The sequence below is a fragment of the Aulonocara stuartgranti genome, assembly GCF_965226115.1.
Source record: "Aulonocara stuartgranti genome assembly, chromosome: 15".
Lineage (NCBI taxonomy): Eukaryota > Metazoa > Chordata > Actinopteri > Cichliformes > Cichlidae > Aulonocara > Aulonocara stuartgranti.
The window spans coordinates 15,506,808-15,529,749 of NC_138951.1; the positions used below are offsets into that span (position 1 = coordinate 15,506,808).

Here is a 22,942-nt window from a genome sequence, read left to right on the forward strand (position 1 = left end):
AGCTGCCCAAACGGGCTTGTTAGGGGGCAAAGAGGGAACTCATCAGTGCACAAGATCACGGCTGACAGAGGAGCTTGTTAACTGTAGTAGGGTAGCCAAGAGGTGGCTCATTAGGGAGAAGCACCAGTCGCCTGCATGGGCCTTGCTGGCCTCACCAGATGGCTGTCCGTCTGGATGAAGAAGGTTATCGACATCCATCATTAACAAATGATGCGCAGTATATTTTTTGTGATGGAATAGTATAGAAGGCACTCATTGTGTGACTTTGTCACAATTTGATAACTGAAACTTTATATCATAGAGTGCCAAAGTCTAATTCACTGGGGGGAGAAGAGCTCTATGTCAGTTTATCCTGAGCTTCTGTTTTGCAAAGTTTGTTGGTGGCACTGAAACATAAATCCTGTTGCAACATTGCCCCCTACTGGTGCTACTGACTGTAACTCCAGATTAATGGAGGAGAGATACAATCAAAATGGTTTTTTCCCCGTCACTCGCCGCTCAATGGACTCTTCACATGTTGCCAGCTGTCATTGTAAATAACACATTGTTTGCAATCACCCTGTCTTAATAAGTACAGCCCTCTTCAGCTTGATTATCCCACAAGACAAGTTTCAAGTGATGACCAATAAATCATTACTCGTCATTCACTGAAGGAGAAACACACGCTGCAGCAGCTACATCTATATCAGAAGTGGGACTCATTCATTTAGCGATTCTTTGCAGGGATGCTTCAACCAAGTAGCAGATGATTTATTTGCTTTCTGTCTGAACACATATCCCAAAATAAAGAGTATTGTTGCATGTTATTACTTTGAGGGTTGATTGAGTGTGAATTTATCAACTGCTGATGTGACTGGAAGATGCTGGAACTTAATTAAAAAACTGTGAATTCTGTAGTGAGGAACATCAGTGAGTAAGATGTAATAATTGAGAATGCAATCAAGCCATAGTGATGTAGCCGGAATAATAAAGAGGTTTTTTTCTCCAGACGACCACTTTTGTTTAAAAGAGCATTAATCGTGGTTGTGCAACAGCAGCTATGAGAACTACAGAAAAAGTCTACTTTTATCTTGAGGGGTTTTTGAACAAGAAAGAATCATTATATATGTTAACTGTGGAAACTGCACTTATACAATTGGCTCTTGGTTTAAGGGGAAAATGTGATTGATTCAGCAAGTCTGAAATCGTCCTCAAGTGCTGTCACTTCCAGTTAATTAAATCTTATACCAAGAAATTAAAATGAATTACTGGAAAATCATTTTATGCAAACTTTCCAAACCTTAACTAGAAATAAGACATCTTCCAGAACAAATACCAGTAAATGCAAAAACATGTGAAACTCGATGTGATCTGATGAGGGTTAAACCAAGCATCAGAGTGGGAAAGAAAGGTGATAGAAAATTATGAGTAGAAGTTTACAGACACACATCAAGGGCATGAAGGTCATGGTGAATTTGGGCTTTTGCTAATTTCTTTGAACTGTTCTTTCTCTGGGCTAGATCTCTTGTACAGCATACAACTTCAATAACTTTCTAAAATATGAACTGGGCAAACTTCTGACCACAACTCTAAGTGTCTTTGAAATTGGCATGGTTGCTGGCGCCAGATGGGCTGGATTAGGAATTTTAGTAACTGCTGACCTGCTCGGCTTTTCCCACATAACCATCTCCTGGGTTTACAGAAAGTGGTCAGAAAAAAGAAAGTATCCAATGAGCAACGGTTCTCTGAGTTAAAATGCCTTGTTGATGCCAGAGTGCTTTGAGTTGAGAGGAAGGTAACAGAAACTCAAATAACAACTTGCTACAACAAAGTTGAGCAGAAGAGTATCTCTCAGTGTTGTGCCAATGGGTTACAACAGTGAAAGGCCACACTGAGTACCAGTCCCATCAGCTAAGAAGAAACTAAATCTACAATTTAAACAATCTCACCGAATTGAACATCGGAAATTTGCCTGCGTGATGAGTTTCTGCTGCGACATTAAGATGGTAGGGTCAGAATTTGGCATAAATGTGAAAGCACGGTTCCATCATGCCTGTATCAACTGTTCAGGCTCCTGGTGTGAGGAATATTTTCCTGGCACACTGTGGTCCCCTTAGTACCAACTGAGCACCATTTAAAAGCCACAGCCTTGCTGAGTGTTGTCGCCTACCGTGTCCATCCCATTATGACCACAGCGTACTTATCTTTTAATGGCTGCTTCCAGCAGAATAATGCAGTATGCCACAAAACTCTAATCATCTCAAAACTGGTTGGTGTGGTGGAATGGAAGCTTCACATCATTGATGTCCAGATGGCATATTTGCAACAAATGTGGGATGCCATCATCTCAACATGGACCAAAATCTCTGAAATGTTTCCAGCACCTTGTTGAATTTATGCAGAACTGGGGCAGTTCTGAAGGCAAAGGGGGTGTAAGTTAGTACTAGCGGTGATCCAGATAAAGTGTACCTAACAAATTAGCTCATGAGTATACAGCTGAAAATCTAGGTGAATTAGTTTCTCAGAAATAATCATTACGGGAATACAGTATAAAATAAAGTGGAAATCCTCAGTACAACCAGTATCATCACCAGTGTGTGATAAGCGCTATATAAATGCAATCCATTATTATTATTACTACTACAAGGACTTTACAGCAGGTCATCATTAACATGCTCGTATTAGGTCATCTTGACACCCGATACAAGCAGACAAGTAAAACTACTTCTGTTCGGCCCATTTTTCCAGATAGTGATTTATCCCTTCACTGTGTGCAGGCTCTGCAGGATGTTAGCACCTGACCAAAATTGGGACAATACTGTAAAATACATTTTTGCTAAATATCAGGGGAGTATATGCAAGTATTAATTTTCCACAGAATGAGTAATCCAAGCCTTGTGATTTGTAAAATCCTGAAATAATATAACAAGGAAACTGTTGTAGCTGCTTGCAATCTACCTCATTCAAACTACTACTGTTCTGTCCAGTGGCTCATGTCCTAGCTGCACTCTCTTATGAGTGGGCACATAAGAAAAAGGTTCACAGAAGCACCACTTAATTTACTGAACAGTGGGTACAAACAGGCAAAAGGCCCCTTAATTTGAAATTTGAGTTCATGCGGTGAGAAACAGAACAAGCATCAGGTACATGTACAAGTGGCTTCATTTAATTAACGCATTTCACAAACAGTAACTTCTGAGACAAATGTACAGGAATTATTTTGCCATTTTATTATTTTTTTCCTCACATTATTGCTTTACAGTAAAATGCATTGGTTGGATATGTCCAGTATAGCAAGACAATACATTCATATAAGTTATACAGATGTCCTCAGTAATGTTTTGTAACTAACTTTACATTAAATATATTTGTAATCATTATTACTCTTGACAAACAACTCCCACGTCACATTGAGCTCACAGTGCATCAGGTCGCATTCAGTCAAATACACAAGCCGTCTCAGTCTGTTAAATGTGTGCCTGAAAGTTTGTGCACTTATGTCCCCCCCCACAGGATTTCCATACAATCTGGATTTTCGCAGAGCTACAACAAATATGGCCTCTGAAGTCTACTTTCATCCCCCCCCTTCCTCCATTTAAAAAAAAAAAAAAAAAAAAAAAAAAAAATCAGAAAATTAATGAGAATGTACGCCGTGTCCAACAAACAGATGAGCTGTTTAACCCTGGTGCGCCCTTGCCCACTTAAGTGGGCAAAGACTATACACAGAAAAAGAAAAAAAAAAAAATTTTCCGAATCAACCCAAGTACAGTACAAATATGCCTTCTTCAAAGAAAGCATAAAAAATATAAATTAAAAGAAAACAGCGGCTATGTATATATGTACAGAGTTGCCACTAAAAGTGTTGGGAGGGTCAGAGGATTGTTGTACAAGGGTAGGTGATTGGCGGACTCCCTGTGTGGTCACCTCCAGCTGATCCACAGTCATTGAACCCTGACAGACTAGCAGCTTTTGGGGTGGGTCTGACTTTTATTTTTTAAATTCTTTAAGAGAAAAAAAAAAAAAATCCTTTAAAGCCTGCTCTCACTCTGGAATTTAATGGGGGGGGGGGGACAAAAAAAAAAAAAAAACACAAAAAAAAAAAAAAAAACACAAAAAAAACCCCCCCAAAACGACAACAACTGAGAAAAGCCATTCATGCCACCATCCCATGTTCGCTGCTGCCCCCGATCTCCTCGAGCCAGGGTTGGCGAGGAGTTAATGCGAGTGGCGAAAGACGACAAAGGATTGTGTTTAAGAGGAGACACCAGACTACCCACAAAGCCACTGCTCCAGACACTTCCACCCTTTGCACCGAGTTCCTCAGCTGTCACAAACACACTTGTGAGCTCACACATCAAGTACTAGTAGACAAACTGACATCACATCTTCAAGGTTCCCCCCTCCATCCTTATATGGCATTCTTGCAGGGGGGAGGGGGTCCTTCTGTCACAAATTCTTTACATTGAGATTGCATATACAAGTGCCTGCTGCCAACAATGGGGCAGAGGGATATTTTCAACACTTAACACTCTCCACGAACATAGTTTTTAAGTCTCTGCGCCTCACTTGCGGACTCCTCACAGGCATTTTTGCATGATGTCAAAATGTCTGGATTGCAGTGTGGCTCGTAGCTGCCGTTTTTTGTAAAAGTGGGCAGGGCGGCATCCGTTGACATGCCCAGAGGCCCTCAGCCTTTCGCTGTGCTGTGGAGGAGCTGCTTTAGATGTCCCAGCATGCACTGCAGACAGGTGTGCTCATGTTGTTAACGAGGTCCCGGTCTGTTTTCGAGTCCGGTGTGAGAAACGTAGCGTGGGCCCGCACACATGCACTCAATGTTCTCTGGCACACACGCACACAGTCACACGGACACTTACACTGAACATACACACGCACATAAGGAAGCACTAGTTTATTCAGAATGAGAGGACGGCTGTTAAAGTGCAGTATCTACATGTAACTCAAAATCAAGAGACCATCACCATCTCCACCTCTGTGTTTCCCTGATAACTGACAGCTGTGGTTGCCCCCCTCTGCCCTGGGAAGAGGAGCTGCAGTAGTCCCTACTGGCCAGAAGGTGATATAGCAGACAGTGTTGAGAACCATCTGGTTTCTTTGCATTTTCTGTTTGGTTCTCTTTTGGAACAAATATCTTCATGCGGATGCAGTCTCAAAATGAGAACGCCACCTGATGAGAAAGATCAGATGTGGAGCCAGTCGTCCGTTTGTCTTTCTGAACTTGTGCGGAGGGAAAAGTGGATTGACACATTGCTAAACTAAAATAAAGCTGGAGTGGAGTCGCCACTGCCAGCCAGTACCTCTGAGTGGTCAAATCTCCTTACAGCAGAAAGCAACAAAAAGCATTTCCATGTGCAATTTGTTTCAGTGAAAAACAGGCAATGTCCAATATTTGCAACAAGCTCTCTTCTGTATTTCATACTAAACAAAACCTTGTTTTGAAAAAAAATACAAAAAAAGTGTTTACAAATTTACATTGTGCAGTGCTGCATATGCATAACACCTCTCACAGTCATCGGATCTGGACTGTGATACAACTTGACACAAAGTGTCCAGACAAAAAGGTCTTTTTTTTTTTTAAGAAAACAAACATTTGATCAAGCAGAAGAGGGTTGGGAGTTGCACATGGCAAGTGAGTGAAGTGTAGCACTAACTGTAGCTGCTCCCTCATGCCAAAGGCCATGCCAGGAGAGTCAGGTCCAAGCTGGAGGAGGGGAGCTGCCAAGGACAAGACCCTCCTCCAGAAAGCTGAAGAGCGAGTGAGTCTTTGGGTTCTTGGGTAATTGGTAAATCTTTAAGGAATTACTTTAAGGAAAGCTCTCTGTGAGGGTTTAGATTGGGATCAAGGTTTGTGGTTTGTTAATTTTTTTATTTATTTTTTTTCCTTTTTCCTCGACAGACTCTTTTGGTTTGTGGAAAGGCTTTGGAAATGGTGTGTGAATCTCTACAACGTGAACATTGAAAACACACCAACAATTAACAGGGGCACTTATGATTTCTGAAGGTCCCCAACATCTAAAGGCATGCTAGATGGGTAGAAAGATAGCAGGCGCACAGAGGAACTAAATACTTTACTGCAGTAACAGGCAATGCCCCAAATAACGGGCATTAAGGACCGGCACTGTGTGACAAGGAGACAAATTTGAGACGTACAACGGCATCCATTCTTACAGCTTACTGCCTCGTAAGTAAATTAGATTCATATTTGGGACAAGAGGATTACAAAGAAGAGAGTGCAAAGGAGGAGGAGAACAGTCTGCTGATAGGTCCGTGTTATTGTAGAAAAGAAAATTGAGGGTTGCTATGGGAGCCTTGAGGTTTTGGTATTCGAGGCATGCTGCTGTGCTCTACTCTTCCATACACATGGGAAGGTTGACAAAAGTGAAGACGTTGTATTCTATCATGATAGAGAAGCAGAGGAAAACGGCATACAGGACGAGGACGTACACGCCCAGCTTTAAATCCAGCCGCCACTTGTTGAAGTGGATCCCCAGCACCTGTGTACACACACACACACACACACAAAACATCAAAAGGCTCGTTACTGAATCCTGAGCATGAGAAAAAGAATTTCAAAATCAGTTTCTCTACCAGATAAAATGAAAACGAAATTTCTCATTTATGTAGCAGCATTATCTGTTTAAACAAAACCAATTAAGCAAGTTTCACCAACAGAAAGTTGTATTTTTTTGCTGGCACTACAGTAAAGAAACAATCTACACCGTCTACACCTGATCAGTGTTTAAAGCTCACCATTAAGCAAATAGAGCTCTAGTTTCCACTCTTTCCTTTGTTTACTCACTGCAACGATTTCCACTCATGATTATGTATTTGTTTACATGTGCATGCTGACGATTACTAACATAAAATGTGCTAAAGTGGAAAAAGACACACACGCACCAACAGCCAGAACTCTGCTGTGCACAAGTGATACTGCTACAGAAAATCTATATGGAGGGGGACCACGCACACATTTTGTAATAACTACAGTTTGTAGAAGTAATATTTGTTTACCACTTACTGTGTGGGGACTCATGTATATTTGATGTCACACTGTGAAATTTATGAATGTGTCTGACTGGAGCTCAGAATTTTCAAAGGATATCAAATTTCAAATTATTGCCAAATGCAGCACAAGGTTATCACATTGTAGAATTCTAAATATTGAATGAACCAATTATCACAGAACAGAGACAACACTAACCGAAGTGCGATCTTAATTCTGTAATATTACTTCAGTTTTATTTAAAACATGTACAGCAATTAACTAGATCATCTTTCTAGAAGAGAGCAACGTGTGAACACAACATGTAAGCATTTTATTCTCACCGTGAGGGCCACAGAGCCCAGGAGAAGCACCACTGAGTAAAGCAGCCCCTGACTGTTAATCATCACCTGAAACACAAAGAAGACTCATGTGCACGATTCACCTGGATTTTGGTGGTTTCATCCATTTAATAGAACAGAAACGATCAAGTACAAACTCTTGTAGAGCAAACTAGCCTCTCACCACTGATCCATAGTTAACGCACATGGTCTGCATCGCCCAGGGAACCCCAAGTCCCACTAGAATATCAAAGACATTACTGCCAATGGTATTGGACACTGCCATGTCTCCCAAACCTGCAAGAAAAGAGACCAAACAAAGTTGTTTAAAAACTTAAGTTTTCTCTTCTAGACTTTTGGGTAAAATAAAAATGCTTCACTTCCAACAATTCTGCTGTTCTGTAGCTTCTGGTATTCACAAGGGCCCTAACCTTATTCAGCAGTGACGCATGCCTGCAGAGTAACATCTATAAACAGCGCTGTACTATTTCCTCTTGTTTCTGTGATCTTGAGTACTTCTCCACTTGGAAAAAAAAAAAAACCTTGTGTCTATGTACATAAAAGACAACTGACAGCTTTGAACATATACTGCACTAGTTCCTATATCTAGCTATTTACCAAAAAAAAAAAAAAAGGCAGTATTTCCAGCTTTGCATTTCTAAATTCACGCCTGTATACATGCAACACATACAGCTTCCATCTGTGGGTTTCATACAATTCTACATGTAAATAGATTACATCCTTTTTAAAAGAAAGGGGGGACATATTAAGCATCAATGTAAAAACTAAATGTTAAAGATGTTATATTTACAAAAGTGTCAATTCTATATCTGAGCAGCATGTTTTTTTTAAAAAGTTGAGAAGGGTAACAGCACTGGAAAAGTTGCTCACGGGGTTGTGCGTTTGAGGAAACCCCAAAATAAATCAGAGGCAGGACTGGGCCCTTAAGTGCAGATGGGGATGGATTCATCATTGTGACCGAATGCAAGGGCAAATATTTCAATTTAACAATGACATTTCACAACAACAAAAAATGCAAAGAATTTAGAGCTTTCTTCAAACCCAATTAAAAAAAAACAAAAAAAACAAAAACAACTTATTGACAATCCAGGAACCCTGATGCTTTCTCTGAGAGGTGAGATGAGGTCATGTAGCACAGTGGTTTTGATGCATGTTGCTAGCAAAAGCTTATTCAAATTTTCTTGTATGTTCAATATACTGTCATGGTAAAAAGTCCTCTTTAGGTCTTAAAATTAGGTAAAAGCAACCAACATAATGCACAGTCATTTTTAACAAAAACACAAATGAAGAAGCAGAATTTGGAAAAACTTCACAAGTCTTTGCAGCATTGCTTCGGTTCATTGAGGTTTCCAGGCATTCATAGATAAACAGCATTTCAATGAGGCTGATGTCTAGACAGTCATTTTTGTAGATTTGTGATCACTTTGTTACATAATTCACTGTACACTGTTCCACAGATTGCCTCATATTCAACTCTACAATCATTTGGGCACCTTGTAGTAATCAAGTTTAACATATACTGCTCTGTATACCAGAGGACTGTTCTACAAAGCAATTTCAAAAAATACTCAGGCAATCTTTCCATTATCCTCATAGCCAAACTTGGGGTAAGTTAATCAAGATAAGTTATCAGGGTTTTCACTGTGCATTCACATGAGAGGGGTGGCACTGGCAACATCAATTATGGTTAAGTGTAATGCAGGCAGAGCAGCTGCTTATAGGATTGGAAAAGAGCCCTTATATGAATAAACTTGAGCCCATTTAAAAACCACAGAAGAGGTGAAAATACCTTGCCGAGCCACGATGAGACTAGCTATGCAGTCTGGGACGCTGGTTCCTGCCGCCAAGAAAGTAATGCCCATGATAACATCAGGAATTCCCAAAGTGTAGCCGATTATGGTCACCTGAAAGTATACGTGGGAGGCAGTGCTCAACAAATGGCAACACAAAGCAAGACAAAAGATAAATGTCAAAAAATATGTTGAACCTTAGTATGAATCTTCAGTCCGTTCAACATTGTTAGGAATGATTTCAGTTGACTATGCTGTTGCTTATATGGTAGCTAGACACATGGCAAGAACAGTTAATATAACCAGTAGTGTTTGCTTAACTTTTAGCCTTTGTAAAATATATACATAAAAAATATCAGCTCCCCAAATGAAATCGGAGCATCATCTTGTATCTATGTTCCTTGGATTGCAAGTGTTAGATTGCTGCTGACCAAGCTAGCAAGAAGCCATTCAAAGCTAGCATGTAAGGGTAGTCCAAGACATTTTTAGGTTAAAATACAATTTAAAACACCTCTATTCTCATAGCATAGTTGTGTTGTATTAAAAAGGGGTGACAGCAGTCTTATCCAAATGGAAACCTTTTGAATTTATGGATTGCAGGCTACTAAAAGCCTCAGCTTAAAACAGGACTTTAAAAAAGTAAACTCTAAGTAACCCTATTTGCTTTTGTAGCTGCCTTCATGGTTGCAATTTATGCTGCTGTGATTCATCATATTTAATTTGGACTGGATTTGGAGAATGTTTTGGGCTTCCACTCTCCACCATTTCACCCCATAATGGGGGCTTAAATTTCTTTGCGTTTTATTTTCCCACAGCAATAGAAATTCCACTTTCAATTACATAAAACACAGTTTACACCAATTTTCACTTTTCTGCTTTCATATTTAACAGTTTGGTTTTTTTAATCAAATAATTACTTCAGCAGCAGTCAAGCAAAATTAAAATGTTTCACTTTGTGCTTTGCAAATGATCTTTGGCATACAAATATTACACTCACCATCCAGACCATAAAGTAGGAGAAGACTGCAATCCAGACAGTAGACAGGATGAAAGAGAGCATGAAGTATTTCTCCCAGCGAGGCTTGGCACAGTTTGGGACCGTAAAGAACAGCAGCAGGAGCAGAGGCCACGAGATCAGCCACTTAAACTTACTGCCTATACCCCCTGCAGTGAAACAACAGCAAGAGATCAAAATTGTCAATTTATTTTGGCCAGGCTTCATTTATAAAAAATGAAAAATAATTATTAGCTTTAGCATCACATGCCAACAAAAACAAATCCATTCCGTTTAATGTTTTTTCCTGGCCTTTTTTCAAATGTTTACACCTTTCGGTGAATTCGGTCATTTTTTGCTTTGACCTTCAAATTATTTGTGGTATACTTAGAAATACACATCACTTACAGCGTTATATGAAGACTGTTACACGTACAGCCTAAACAGTCTGCAACTGCGAATTATTCAGCTTAAGGTCACACTGAAAATGACTGTCAAAACTGTAGCTCCATTTGTATTCAGTTCCTCTTTGGTTTTACTAGTGAACATAAACATGTTGCCTCATCTGTCATTTACCACAAACACAGAGCATCAAGCTTCATTTCTTTTTTAAATGAAGCTCTCATACTGACAGAGCACTCCATTTTGAGGAAAAAGATTTCAGTGTGCCTTAAAGCACCAAAACCTTTACTCTTCCATGTCATTTATAATCTAACAAGATGCAACACCAATTCCACCCACTTAGATTCGTCCGTTTCATGATAAATCAGGATAATCAGATTCAGTCTTTTCACATGAGCAGACACTGACTGATAAAAGGGCAGCCCTGCTTAGAGATGTCAAAGAGGATAATCATTAGTTGGTATACAAGAACCTACTGCCCAATTTAAGCAAGGACATCAATAACTGCCGAAGCAGAAATAAATTCTTGAGCAGACTGAGCAGCGCCATCCAACTAAGCATTCCTCTAAGCACCAACAGCACCTCTAGTTTTTAAAAATCTATACCTACAGGAGGCTGCATAGCAAGTTTTGAAATATGACTGGCATGTCTGTGTGTCCCCAATTACACGCGTTCATCAAAGAAATACATCAAGCACGTACTTGGAATATGAAAAGGTGAGATGGTGTCATTTTCCACCACCTCGCTGGGTTTGTCCTCTGGCACGTTTCCATTCTCGATTTCAACCTTCCCGTCGATCACTTGTGTCTCCACACCATTGGCAGCTTGCACCAACTTCTGGCGCTTTCAAAAGAAACAAACTAAGTCAAAGAGCACATGAGCGAACGTGCTACTACTTCTGCTTTTAAAATTGATTTTGTTCCTCTAGTTGTACAATAAAATTATGTAAGTGTATGATGACATAAAACCCTTCAGGCCTTCTTAGAAACACAAAGCTGAAAATAGTTCCCACCTTTAACCTGTAAAAGGCAGCTAAATCTAGTTACTGGAGCACCAACGGCCAGCTGTACCTCTGTAATGATGAGGCGACTGGCCATGCGCAGGCGGGTCTTGGGTCCAAAATGGCTGGTCACCATGACACGGAGGCCAGCCTCTGGGAACCTGAACTTTGAAGGGCTTGCATTCATGATCTCATCCACCATCACCACAGAGCCGCGGCTGTAAGCTTTGCTAGGCTTGACTAAAGGGGTAGAAGCACACATTACAGCAATAAATACAAGACAAACCAATAATGGCCCAAACCATTACAGCATGTTAAAAAAATAAAAATAAAAAATAAAAACAAAAAAAAAAAACCATCTGCTATATAAATTTGTAGTCTCGAGACTTCCAAGCCAAAATAAAGCATTACTGAGAGCTAAGCTGCCATTTAATTAGTGTCAAACAGAGCTGCACTAGACCATATTATTATTCTACCACTCCCCAATCAGTGTGAAGGCAGTTAGATGTCAAATATATCAAGTAAAACCATCCCAAGATGAGGAATACCTTGCATCTACAAATCTGGATGCCTTCCTTTTTGAAAAATCCATCATTTCTTTCAAGCCATCTTTTTCTGTTGGTGCCTTTATGTCACCTGCTCTCTCAGTGACAGGGTAAGTGCTTCTCTGAATCCAATTGTAAGGTAACATTGTTGGTTTGGAGCACCAGGATGCCAATCTTAGCACATACAGTTCAGTTCAATTCGCTTCAAATGGGTAGACTGTAAGAAAATGCCAAATTTGATATTTCTCAGACAATTCAACTCAACTTTTTAGATTATCCAATCATATTTAAGTGGATTTACAGAGATGAAAGTTTTATATAAAATTGTATACAAAATTCTCCAATGTGAAACTACAATAAAGCTATATAGAAACTGATCTCAAGTTGGTGATTTACTGACGCCTCAGTCAGACACGTCTAGAGACCAGTTGGTGCCCTCCTGGCTACCCCCGTTTGCCATGGTAACAAAATGTGTACTCCAAGGCAAACTACCTAGCAAAAGAAAAATAAGAATTTGTGTTTTTGAGAGTTGAATTTTTTTATTTTTTTTAACTTGTTTCGATTCAGATTCTTGCATCACCACTTAGGAATGATGAATCCTATCAGCATTCCTCTTTCCTACATTAGTTTTTGCACATTATGATATTTCTTGGAGATATAAATGGATGGAAAAAATGTAAAACTATCACTAAGAATGTGTGTGGCGCATGCTAGAAAAGCAAGGGCCCATTACAAACGCTTCTCCATAAATGCTCGTAGTACAAAAATATGAATTTTTTGCCTTTCCTGGACTTCAATCTCAAAGTTACTTGGTAGAACAGGAATGCTTGTGGAGAAAAGGAGATGTTCAAAAACCCTTTGATTCCCAAGTGTTTCGTGCTTCTGGAATATTGACAGGAGAGTTTTACACAGCAACTGGGTTGGTTAAAATAAGTGTGCAGTTCATATGATTTCTGGATACTGAACTTCAAATAGCTCTCCCATATTGTCTTGTAAAATAAATTTTTTTTAAATATTTAAAACTAGCAACCAAGACTGATTTCAAAGGGTGCATCTTTGAACATGTAACCGCAGGAACCTTTGACTCAACTCTAGCTGTAATTTGGCCGACACGTTAAACAGTCCGCTTCAGACTTCAACTCGGCCTGCTTTATTGGCACCCAGCAAATCCACATTTGGTCTTTGCATGCAATTAGTACTAAGATTCAGTGTGTGGGGAATTAAAAGTTCTACAGTCCACTTATTAGTTTTACTCAGCCTTAATTTGACTTATTATACATGCAAGAATGCACATAAATTAAATATGTAAACAGAGCTGGCATAAACATTTCCTCTTGTGAAATTCATTACCACTTCAGGAGCGAGTGGGTCTACACCCCAGAGATCAGCAGAAGAAAAGTAGTATGCAAGCAGAAAGAACTGGCACACAGCAGCACAACACTGTTGACAACAAGCAAGAAAAAGTTTAGTAAGGCTAAACAGACAGGCATGTTAGCACTAATGCAGCCAAAGTAGGAAAGGTTAGGTCTCTCAGAAGGGTTACATGTCTAATTAAAAACCTTTGAGAGTTCAAAAAGAAGGAAGAAGTAGAGGACTGTGGCTATAAAGTACTGTAACATGACACCAATGGTATTATTTAAAAGACTAATTTTTCTCCCAGAATAACCTTGAGACCTAAAACATGTTGTGTGACATTAAACTAATCTGAAAAGATTTTTTTGAACTTTATTATGTTGTTGCCCTTTTAAAACTTCATTTTGTGCCTGTTAAAAAGCTACACTTGGTTATCACCCAAAGGAGAACTGAGAAAATGAGTTTTGGAGGGGGGTTTTGGACATGACAAATCGTCTCTTGTGAAGTTTGCTTGTTGTGCTTCTGAAGAATTATTAAAAGAAATAGTTGACATTTTGTGAAATGTCTTTTTGATTCCACTCATGTTTATATGCCAAATAAACTCACCACCCACTGGTGTACACCTTGCTAGTCAGAGTTGCTTCCGTTTTTTGACCGCATATCCTTGATATGAATCTTCATTCCGCCGCATCCCAAAGGGACTGAGATCTGGTGACCGTGGAAGCCATTTGAGTACAGTGAACACATGTTCAAGAGAGCAGTTCGAGATGGCGTGAGTTTTGTGACATGGTGCAGTATCCTGATGTAAGCAGTCACCAGGAGATGGGTACATTGTTCATAAGGGGATGAACATTGTCAGCTACACTACTGAAGCAGGCTGTGACATTTAACATTCTTCTGCAAACCCTGGTTTTAATGAGCGGTTATTTGAGTTGCAGTTCCCTTTCTATCAGCTCAAAGCAGTCTGGCGATTCTCAGACTTCTGACACCCAAAAAGCATTTTTAAAATCACAGAACTGTAGCTCACTGGATATTTCCTTTTCCAGTCTCTGTAAAACCAATGTGGGGAAAATCCTTTCTTCACCATTCTGATGCTCGTTTGGTCGTCTTGACCGCATGTACACGCATAAACGCATCAATTTGCTGTTATGTGACTGTGATTAAATATTTGCATTAACAAGCAGCTGAACAGGCGTTAATAATGAAGTGGAAGGTGAGTGAATGTAGGTACAGCTGGGATAGCCTACTGTTTTACAAGAACAAAGAGGGCAGATGGCTATGTGACCACTGGCTAGCAGTTTTAGTTTGTAGGCTATAGCTTCACATTCTTATGAGTGGTATTGATCTTCTCATCCAACCACCAAGTTGTAAATGAGTTCATTTCACAACATGTTTAACTACTGTTCTGGGCATATTTTTAAAAGAACAAAGCAGAAGCTGAAGTATTTCAGGTTAGTTAGCCAAAAGGAAGCAAAGATCAAAGCCACAGCCCTTTTATAACAGGAGGAAATGCCCACAGTCTTCCATAGGATTAACCACGTTGTTGCCTTTTCAACATACAGTCTCTCATTTAGCAGAGACTAGTCATGGGTATGCAGCCTGTCTGATTAACCTTACCTGGAAGTAAAGGCGATGACGGGTCGTCATCCCAAACATAGCCATAACTAGTATTACCGTCCTCCATCTCACTGCTGGCTGCCGCGTTGCCATTTGCCACATTTTTGTTTGACTTTCCCATGAAAAACTTCTGCATGCTGGAGTTGAATCTAGTAAAAAGATTAAACATAATACATGAATCAAAGATAGTGCAGGAGAGAAAAAAAAGTCACAAGATTGATCTGCAAATGGGTTTATCAGCTTTAGATGAAAGGCACCAATTTGTTTGAAATATAGCACGTATTAATTAGCCGGAATAATCCTCTTATTTCTCCTATACAATTTACAACTCAGGTGGCTCACTTTCTAATAAATATCAGCACATTACATTATACATAATGAGCTGCTCTGCATTGGCGTAAGAGAGAAAGAAAATATCCCCAGAAGGCATTAACAAGCTTTTCAGCCTCAGACTCTCAGCAGGACCATTTGAGTGCCATTACATAAAAATGGATCAAAAAAACAACACCGCTGCCTTTGAACATAATTTGCGTAGAGGTTACACTGGCAGCATTACAAGAGCTACTCTAGCCCCTCGGCACCTTTGGAAACATTAAAAATTAAAATAGTTTGTGATTATAGGCTGCAGTTTGCAAGAGAAGATCCAAGGGTATCATTTTTGTTTTTCAATTTTTAAATTGTGTTTTCTGTGTTGCCTTTTTCCCTCTCAAATGAACTCTGAGGACAGAATGGGAATAAAAGACTACCTGAGGACATCAATAAAAAGCCCTTCTAGTTAAACACGACATGTTCGGGGCAAGACATTTTCTCAAACATTCAACAGGTAAAAAGAGGCTTTGTGCATATAATTACAAGCTCATGCACATACTTGATATGTGTAATATACCATAGTGCATAACTACTGAATAACTTTTAAACATAATCTTAGCTTTCAAGGACAAATGACTAATTACATCTAATTTAACAAATCCTTATAAATGTTAAAGTATTTATAGTGATTTATTATTCTTACATTTTATGCACCTAACTTCTCCATGCTGTCATTTAGCAGCATGTGTGCAGCTTGCTTGTGAAAAATCACAGCCGTGCACTACAAGGTCACCTCAGTGCACAGACTGTGCTATATAAAACCCACTTTATTCCATTTCAACTGGAATAACATGACAGCATATCCTAGAGTAAGCACTTCTTTCCTCCAAATGAGAAAGAAAAGGAGTGATCTGGTTAAGCCTGTGCTCTTAGCCACTGCAGAGGGGGGGAGAGATTAAACTCTTATGGCAGCGAGAGAGCAGACTGCTGCTGAGTGTAACACAGATTACCAGCTGGACAGAGAAAGCAGCAGAGGACAACCTGGTTGGCATTATTCACTTTGGTCTGGAAAGACAAAAATTGAGTGCAATGAACTCCAAAATCTGAAATGCCTATGATTCCTTTCCTTTTCTCAAGACAGCATCCTATAAATAAAGCTAAAATTTAGACACATTAACACTGTTAATTGTAATTTGAGCAAGTTTTCCTCCACAAAGCTCCCGTGTTGAATGAGCTTGTAACACTAGTCAGACAATACGAGTAGCTGGAAATCCGCTGCTCATTTGTGCACGCACGGTTGGTTATGCAGGTTGTTAGTGCATAAGAGCGTGAAGCAGAATGTGTTATCATGATTCCAGCCTGATTCAACAAAAGCAGCTGTAAGAAGAATTTGCAAGACTCACTTCATGACGAGGATGTATCCTGCATACATGAGCACCAGCACCAAACTCTCCCACCTGATGGAGAGACAGGATGAGGAATAAAATTAAAATGGCTCGACTTGTATATAAGAAGTTAAATAGGAATTCAGTAGGCTATACGTTTTAGCTTATAAAGCTTCGAGGTATTACATGACTGTAATACAGCGGCCCCTCCCACTTGCTTTTCAAACCTGCCCTATGAGGGGAAGCTAATCAAAAGAAAGATGTCTTAAAGAAAAGCAAATAATGGGTGTACTGAGGAGCTACACCAGGGACGTCAAACTCATTTTACAGCATCACACATACAGCGCACTTTGATCCCTAGACCAGTAAAAATCCCATCAAGTTTAGATGCACATTGAATCCCAGCGATATTTCAAAATAAGGAATAGAAATGCAATTTCAACATGATAAAGACATGCTGCTCTATTTTGATGACTTTAATCGTAAGAAATAAATGTGTAAAATTATGGGGGGGTGAATGCAATAACAGCAATAAGACAGTATGAAGCAGAAATTTTTTCTTAATTCACAAAAAAAAAAAAAGGTGTAATATGAAAGACTGTGGGCGAGGTTTTCATGAGTAAGACAACAGGAAAATCTATGAAAATACAATTAAAAGTCCAAACTGTACGCTCTCCTTCACATTTACCAGTAGGCCGGACTGGAGTGGGACGATTCCGGCCCCTGGGCCTCATGTTTGACATCCTTTGTCTACACCAACCACCAATGTATAACAGCAAAGGATTGTTGCAAACTGAATCAAGCAAAGCTGTCCTAACTGAAAAGAACTGAAAAGTTGGAAAACTTTAAACAACCTCACTATAAATATGGTTAAATGCACAGCTTACCAAACTATCTTCTCATCATAGATGAACTGAAAAATAAAAAGAAATTATTTTTTGATTACAGCACAGTCATGGCAAGTACTCATTAATAAACACATGCAATAACTTACTGCAATCAGAGCCACAACAGACAGGATGTAATAGAAGGAATCCCTGAAAACAGCCCACCAGGTCAGCATCACCACCTAAGAATTCACAGAAAGTATCTCTTGAGTTACAGTTAACATATTTGCAGAACACTTTCTGATTACACCTGCAGTTTAGTTCTCCACTTTCACTAAAACCAGTTCTAAGAAAACTGAAGCAGATTGCTTCATTTCCCCTCAAATGCGACACACGTGATGCTCTGCAGTCTATAAATAAACAGAACGATACAGTCACAGCAGTAAGTCACTCCTCTCTCTCGCACACACCTGTCCAGCAAAGATCCCGCAGACACCAATGATGCATAGGATGTTGAAGACCGCTGAGCCAACGATGGTCCCCACCCCCACATCACCGTGGGTGATGAAGACACCTGCACACAAGGAGGCAGCCAGTCAGAATTAGTGGTGACACCGACCATCTGGGAACGTCTGAGTGGGTGCACATACTGCTTGTATGTATGCATGAGTACCGATGACAGATGCAAAAAGCTCTGGTGCAGAACTGCCAGCTGCCATGAAGGTGGCTCCTGCGACATCTTCACTTAGATCTAGTTTCTGCAGGAATTAAGCAAAGATGATTGGTTTTACATACACCGTAAAAGTGTAACTTGGGAAGAGAGGATGACAACCACCACGTACCTCACAGATCTTCTCCAGTGATGTCACAAAGTATTCATCACATGTTATAGCAAGCGCCAGAAACATGTAAAGAGCCTGGAGATGGGGGGGGAAAAAAGTTACATTTGTAGAATTTTTATGTGACAAGGGGCAAGGATATAGTAAATAAAGTGTGCATGGGCTTAATGGATATATCCTTAAATCTGCAGAAATTAGCTAAGTTAATAAAGCACGAGTTGCTAAAAAACAGCTGAAGGGGAAACCGCTTTAAATTTTAATATCAAATCAGTTTTAGGAAAAAAAATATAAATATTCCCCACCACCATTCCTAACAGGCGGCTGGACAATGTATAAATTATAGATCATGTGTGACATCATCAGGGCCTGGCAGCTCTGACAGGCGTGCTCTGCTCTATGCTATCCACAGGGGGCAGTGCAGGACTGCAGTGTGAGCAGACTCTCCACACATTTACTTCTCAGCAGTAAAGTCAGAATAGACATTATTAGTTAAATTTAAATGTGTAAATTGAAGCTCAGGAAAATTAAAGAGGTTATGAGTGTATTGTCTTGACTGCAACTCAAATCAGTTTTGAAATATCACTTTTAATCAAATATGCTCAGACATTGAGAAATCCAGCAGTGATAATGACAGAAGCAATAAGACAGTATGAGCTGCTCTCCATATCTAAAATATCCCAATTCTTTGTACTAAGGAAAGCTTAAGCAGGAAGCCCAGTTTCAAAGCAGCCCTCCATCATTATTTCTTTAAATCCAAATACAAAAAAAAAAAAAAAAGTTCAAAAGACACCCTAATCAGAGCATAGTCCTCTTATTAAATGTAAAAAAATAAATAAATAAAAAACCCACTTCAGAATTCCTGTGACCCAAATTTTAAATTTCACTTCACAGATTCCAGTCCTGGGTGTGTGCATTCACAAGTGCATAATAACAAGCAACTCTTAAACTGTCTTTATGCAAAGTCAGAGACATCATGACTCACTGAAGGCAAAACTTTTTAATATGGAATAATAAATAAAATACATTAAAACGCACATGCATTCTTACGAATGATGCCAATGTTAAAGCTTGGACCAAAAATACAGCACTGGCATATTTATGAAGCTTTCCATGCACACTCCTGAGCAGGGACACTTTTATGACATACAGAACCATAAAATGAAATGACTGCTCCAGAATCTTACTGTGTGCATTCGACACATTCAAAAGACAGTTTGACATATTAAAAGGCTGACCTATTAATGTAAATTGCCTTTTAGATTGTTTACCAAATTATAAACCCTAACAGGAAACAATCTTATTACAATTGGACACAATTCAAGGGTACTTTGCAACTTTTGCAAGATAATCCAACTGCAAGGATTGTTCAGATCTTTCACTGTTTAACTTTAAAAAAAAAAAAAATGTTATATTTGACTAAAGTGTCCTTCTATGTCACATTTTGGATTATCATCAGTTTTTGCAACCATTGTTTGCAGTTTAAGTATTTGTTATTTTTCTGCTTCCACCAACTGTACAAATAGTAAAGCGACACTGGAAAAATACATTTAAAAGAACATAGCACTGATTTGACATTATAGTAGAGCAAAAATGTGACGTGTTTTACACTTTAAAAAAAAAAGTTTATCATGTTATTCCCTTATCCCCTTTGTTCTGAGTATATATATATTAAACTATTTCTGAGTTTGAATTTAAAGATATTTGCAGAGAAATGGGTGCATACTTATTTTAAATAACATGCACTTGAGCTAAAGAAAAGCACCTCTGATCAGTTTAAAATCTGGCAAATCAAACAAGCCACCATAATCTCCCTCTTAACTTTCAGGCTTAGAAAGCTGAAAACAGTAGTCGGCTATGTGAAAAGCCTCCAAATCTTCCTACAACCAAATGAGTCACCGACTGGAGACTTGTCATGCAGGTGCAGATTCTTTTAAAAAAGTAGTCTTACCGCCGCAATGTGCAGCAGAATGGCTCCACTCTTCCGTTCATCGTTGGTGAAAAAGTCGTCGGGGAACTCGTGTATTGCTGAGAAAAGAAGAAATGTCACAATCACCACACATCAGCAGCTTGACTGCGAAGTACACATCACTGTCCCATCTTCAAGATGGCTCACACTACACTACGACCACGTTATTCTTTTTCTTCCTTCCCTTTCCCCTTGGCTACCTAATATCGAAATGTGTCTTCCATGTTTAAAACTGGGCAGCTTTCAAGACTTTGTGCAAATGAAATAGTTTCTGATCACCAGCATCCCAGAACAGCTTTAAGGAACAGGAATAGCTCAGGCAAAGGAATAGTTCAAAACACCTTCAATATCACATCACTAAGGAACCAATTATTTCATACCTACTCAAGGGGGGTGGTCTCAATCATCACGTCCTCTTATGATGTGAAAAGCTCGGGCTATGATAAGAGGCTGAAGTCATACAGAATTAAAGCAAGCAGGCAGAAAACACTCCCATGCTGAGGACTCGTCATTCATCATCCAGAACTCCAGCTGGCCCACAGTGTGATCACGATACGAGCATAAGGCTCAGATAGGGGAGCACGGCCACTCCACGGTGCACCTGGCTGAAAACAGAAGCTAGCCATCTCCCTGACAAGAACAGCCTCTGTGGGGGGGAACGGCCTCTGTCCGACCCATCCCTGCTGGACCTGAGCTGCAGGTTCACATCTCAGCTTGCAACAAGCCTGCTGTATTCCAAGTGTAATACTTACAAAACTAGAGCACTCCCTAAACTCTGTATACTGCAGGTGGGAGGCTAGACTGAGTTGGAGCAGTGCTTGGAGTAGATGCTAACACATTGATGTAGAGCAAGGGTAATATTTACATATTTTTATCCTATTAAGTTGAATACATTAGCAAGCTAAATACTTAATTCAGTAATTAGCACAGTACAGGTGAGACTGACAGCGGCACTGTATGACAAAGCCACCGAAATTGATCTTGAGAAGGAACTTAACAGACATTAAGTGTTATTTAAGGGACATCAATGCTGTTGAAAACAGGGTTTTGCCCCATTCATGGTTCTCTGCCAGTGCTGTGAGCACATTTTGTTTGTGAGGGACAGCCAGTCAGAAGAGGGCTGGGCTAAAGGCTCATTAAGAGGAAAGAATGGGAAATCTTGAACTGTGAATCAAGCTAAGCTACTCCAGTAGAGTCCAGGGATTTAAGAAAAAAAAAAAAAAAAAGGAATTGGAAAGTAGTGTGATATAGGCCAAAATTAAAACAAGTAAATGTACAAAATTTTTGAAGCGATTATTTTGTAACAGTTGATACATTTCACTGTGCAAGTGAACACCAGTGAAACTAGGGAGTGTATGAGAACATGGAGGCCATCATTTGGATCCTTTGAATTTTTTTGCTGTGAAATTCAGTCAATCTGCATAAAAGTGGTGCTTCAACTTACAGACCATCCCTACATCCCTAGAATTGGGAAAACACCTGATTGGGTTACTGCACTGCAGTAATCATTGCTCTATCCTTCAGTAATCCAAATAAACAGGTATTGTTAAAATAAAACACTACAATCCAAGCCTGCAGAACAATGCCGTGTAGAGCAGAAAATAAGGACAAAATTCGGGCCCCTGTCACATATGGAGTCGTGAAGTGGAACAGTGCTCACCTGAGACTTGTCAATGCATCTGTCCCAATCTCACAGACATCTTTTTGCAATGATATTTTATTGTGTGCACATGTGACTGAGTTAGCATTTGAAACTGTGCACAGGGAAAATCAAATGCTGTGCAGGATGCAGTCCAAGACCTCTTAATCAACTGCGTGCTTCCTTCTTTTCATTTAATTACATCACATGACTGGTAATGTTGGTTCATTATGCATCGGTGTGTCGTACAATAGCTCCCTTTAGTTGCAAAATGAAAAAAAGAGGCATGGCCCAAATAAATTACTTTCAAATTAATCAAACCTCGATTTGTAGATTTTGAAATTTGGATAAATGCACCCGATTAGATTAGTATATATGATAATAAAAAACTGATTAACCTAGAGTGTAATATAGACTAACATGATGTATAATGAAAAGCCTAAGGTGGCATTGAAATCCAACAGTGGCATTGACTATGTCAGGAAGCTTTAGCTCATTTCATTTCTGACAGCTTTATATGGCATATGAAGTGCACCGGAAAACTGGCTGCCTCGAGTAAAGGTGCAATCAATTACAGGATTTGTCAGCTGTGCCTTAGAGGTGATTGAAAACAAACTTATGCCTTATGGCTACAAACATCATTCTAGCTGTTGAAGGTTACCCATTAAGCTTCTGAAAAGCATGGAAAGGTGTGAATTTCCCAGTCCTTCCATGTTCAGTTGAAACAGTCAATAATTAAGTAGTTATTTGGTGACACTGTGTCCTAAATATGAAATCAGCTCTGGCACGGAGAGCGTTTACAAAAATTAAAAATAAAAATGAGGTGTCTAAAAGGGTGCTGGCACAGTGACCGCAGAGATGACAGGTAGGCAGGGGTCACCTCTCAGTCCCTGTAAACATATGAGCAGACAGTGTCTGCAGGGTTCGTCTGTGTC

General features: G+C 39.6%; 1 protein-coding gene across 4 annotated transcripts in view; it reads right to left on the reverse strand.

The window, feature by feature from the left end:
- Window positions 1-4,100: 4,100 nt before the first annotated feature.
- Window positions 4,101-22,942, reverse strand: part of slc24a4b (solute carrier family 24 member 4b) — a 33,236-nt gene continuing 14,394 nt past the window's right edge. For 2 of the 4 annotated variants that reach the window (XM_082506310.1, XM_082506313.1), the window contains exons 3-17: window positions 20,351-20,427; window positions 18,406-18,480; window positions 18,237-18,321; window positions 18,034-18,137; window positions 17,731-17,805; window positions 17,624-17,649; window positions 16,755-16,808; window positions 15,043-15,191; window positions 11,598-11,767; window positions 11,229-11,370; window positions 10,129-10,295; window positions 9,131-9,245; window positions 7,505-7,617; window positions 7,324-7,389; window positions 4,101-6,491 (exon numbers count right to left, since the gene is read on the reverse strand). In XM_082506310.1, the coding sequence (XP_082362436.1) occupies window positions 6,342-6,491; window positions 7,324-7,389; window positions 7,505-7,617; window positions 9,131-9,245; window positions 10,129-10,295; window positions 11,229-11,370; window positions 11,598-11,767; window positions 15,043-15,191; window positions 16,755-16,808; window positions 17,624-17,649; window positions 17,731-17,805; window positions 18,034-18,137; window positions 18,237-18,321; window positions 18,406-18,480; window positions 20,351-20,427 (1,568 nt within the window). In that variant the 3' untranslated portion in view covers window positions 4,101-6,341. The remainder of the gene's footprint in view (window positions 6,492-7,323; window positions 7,390-7,504; window positions 7,618-9,130; window positions 9,246-10,128; window positions 10,296-11,228; window positions 11,371-11,597; window positions 11,768-15,042; window positions 15,192-16,754; window positions 16,809-17,623; window positions 17,650-17,730; window positions 17,806-18,033; window positions 18,138-18,236; window positions 18,322-18,405; window positions 18,481-20,350; window positions 20,428-22,942) is intronic. The other 2 variants (XM_082506311.1, XM_082506312.1) reach the window with 2 other exon arrangements.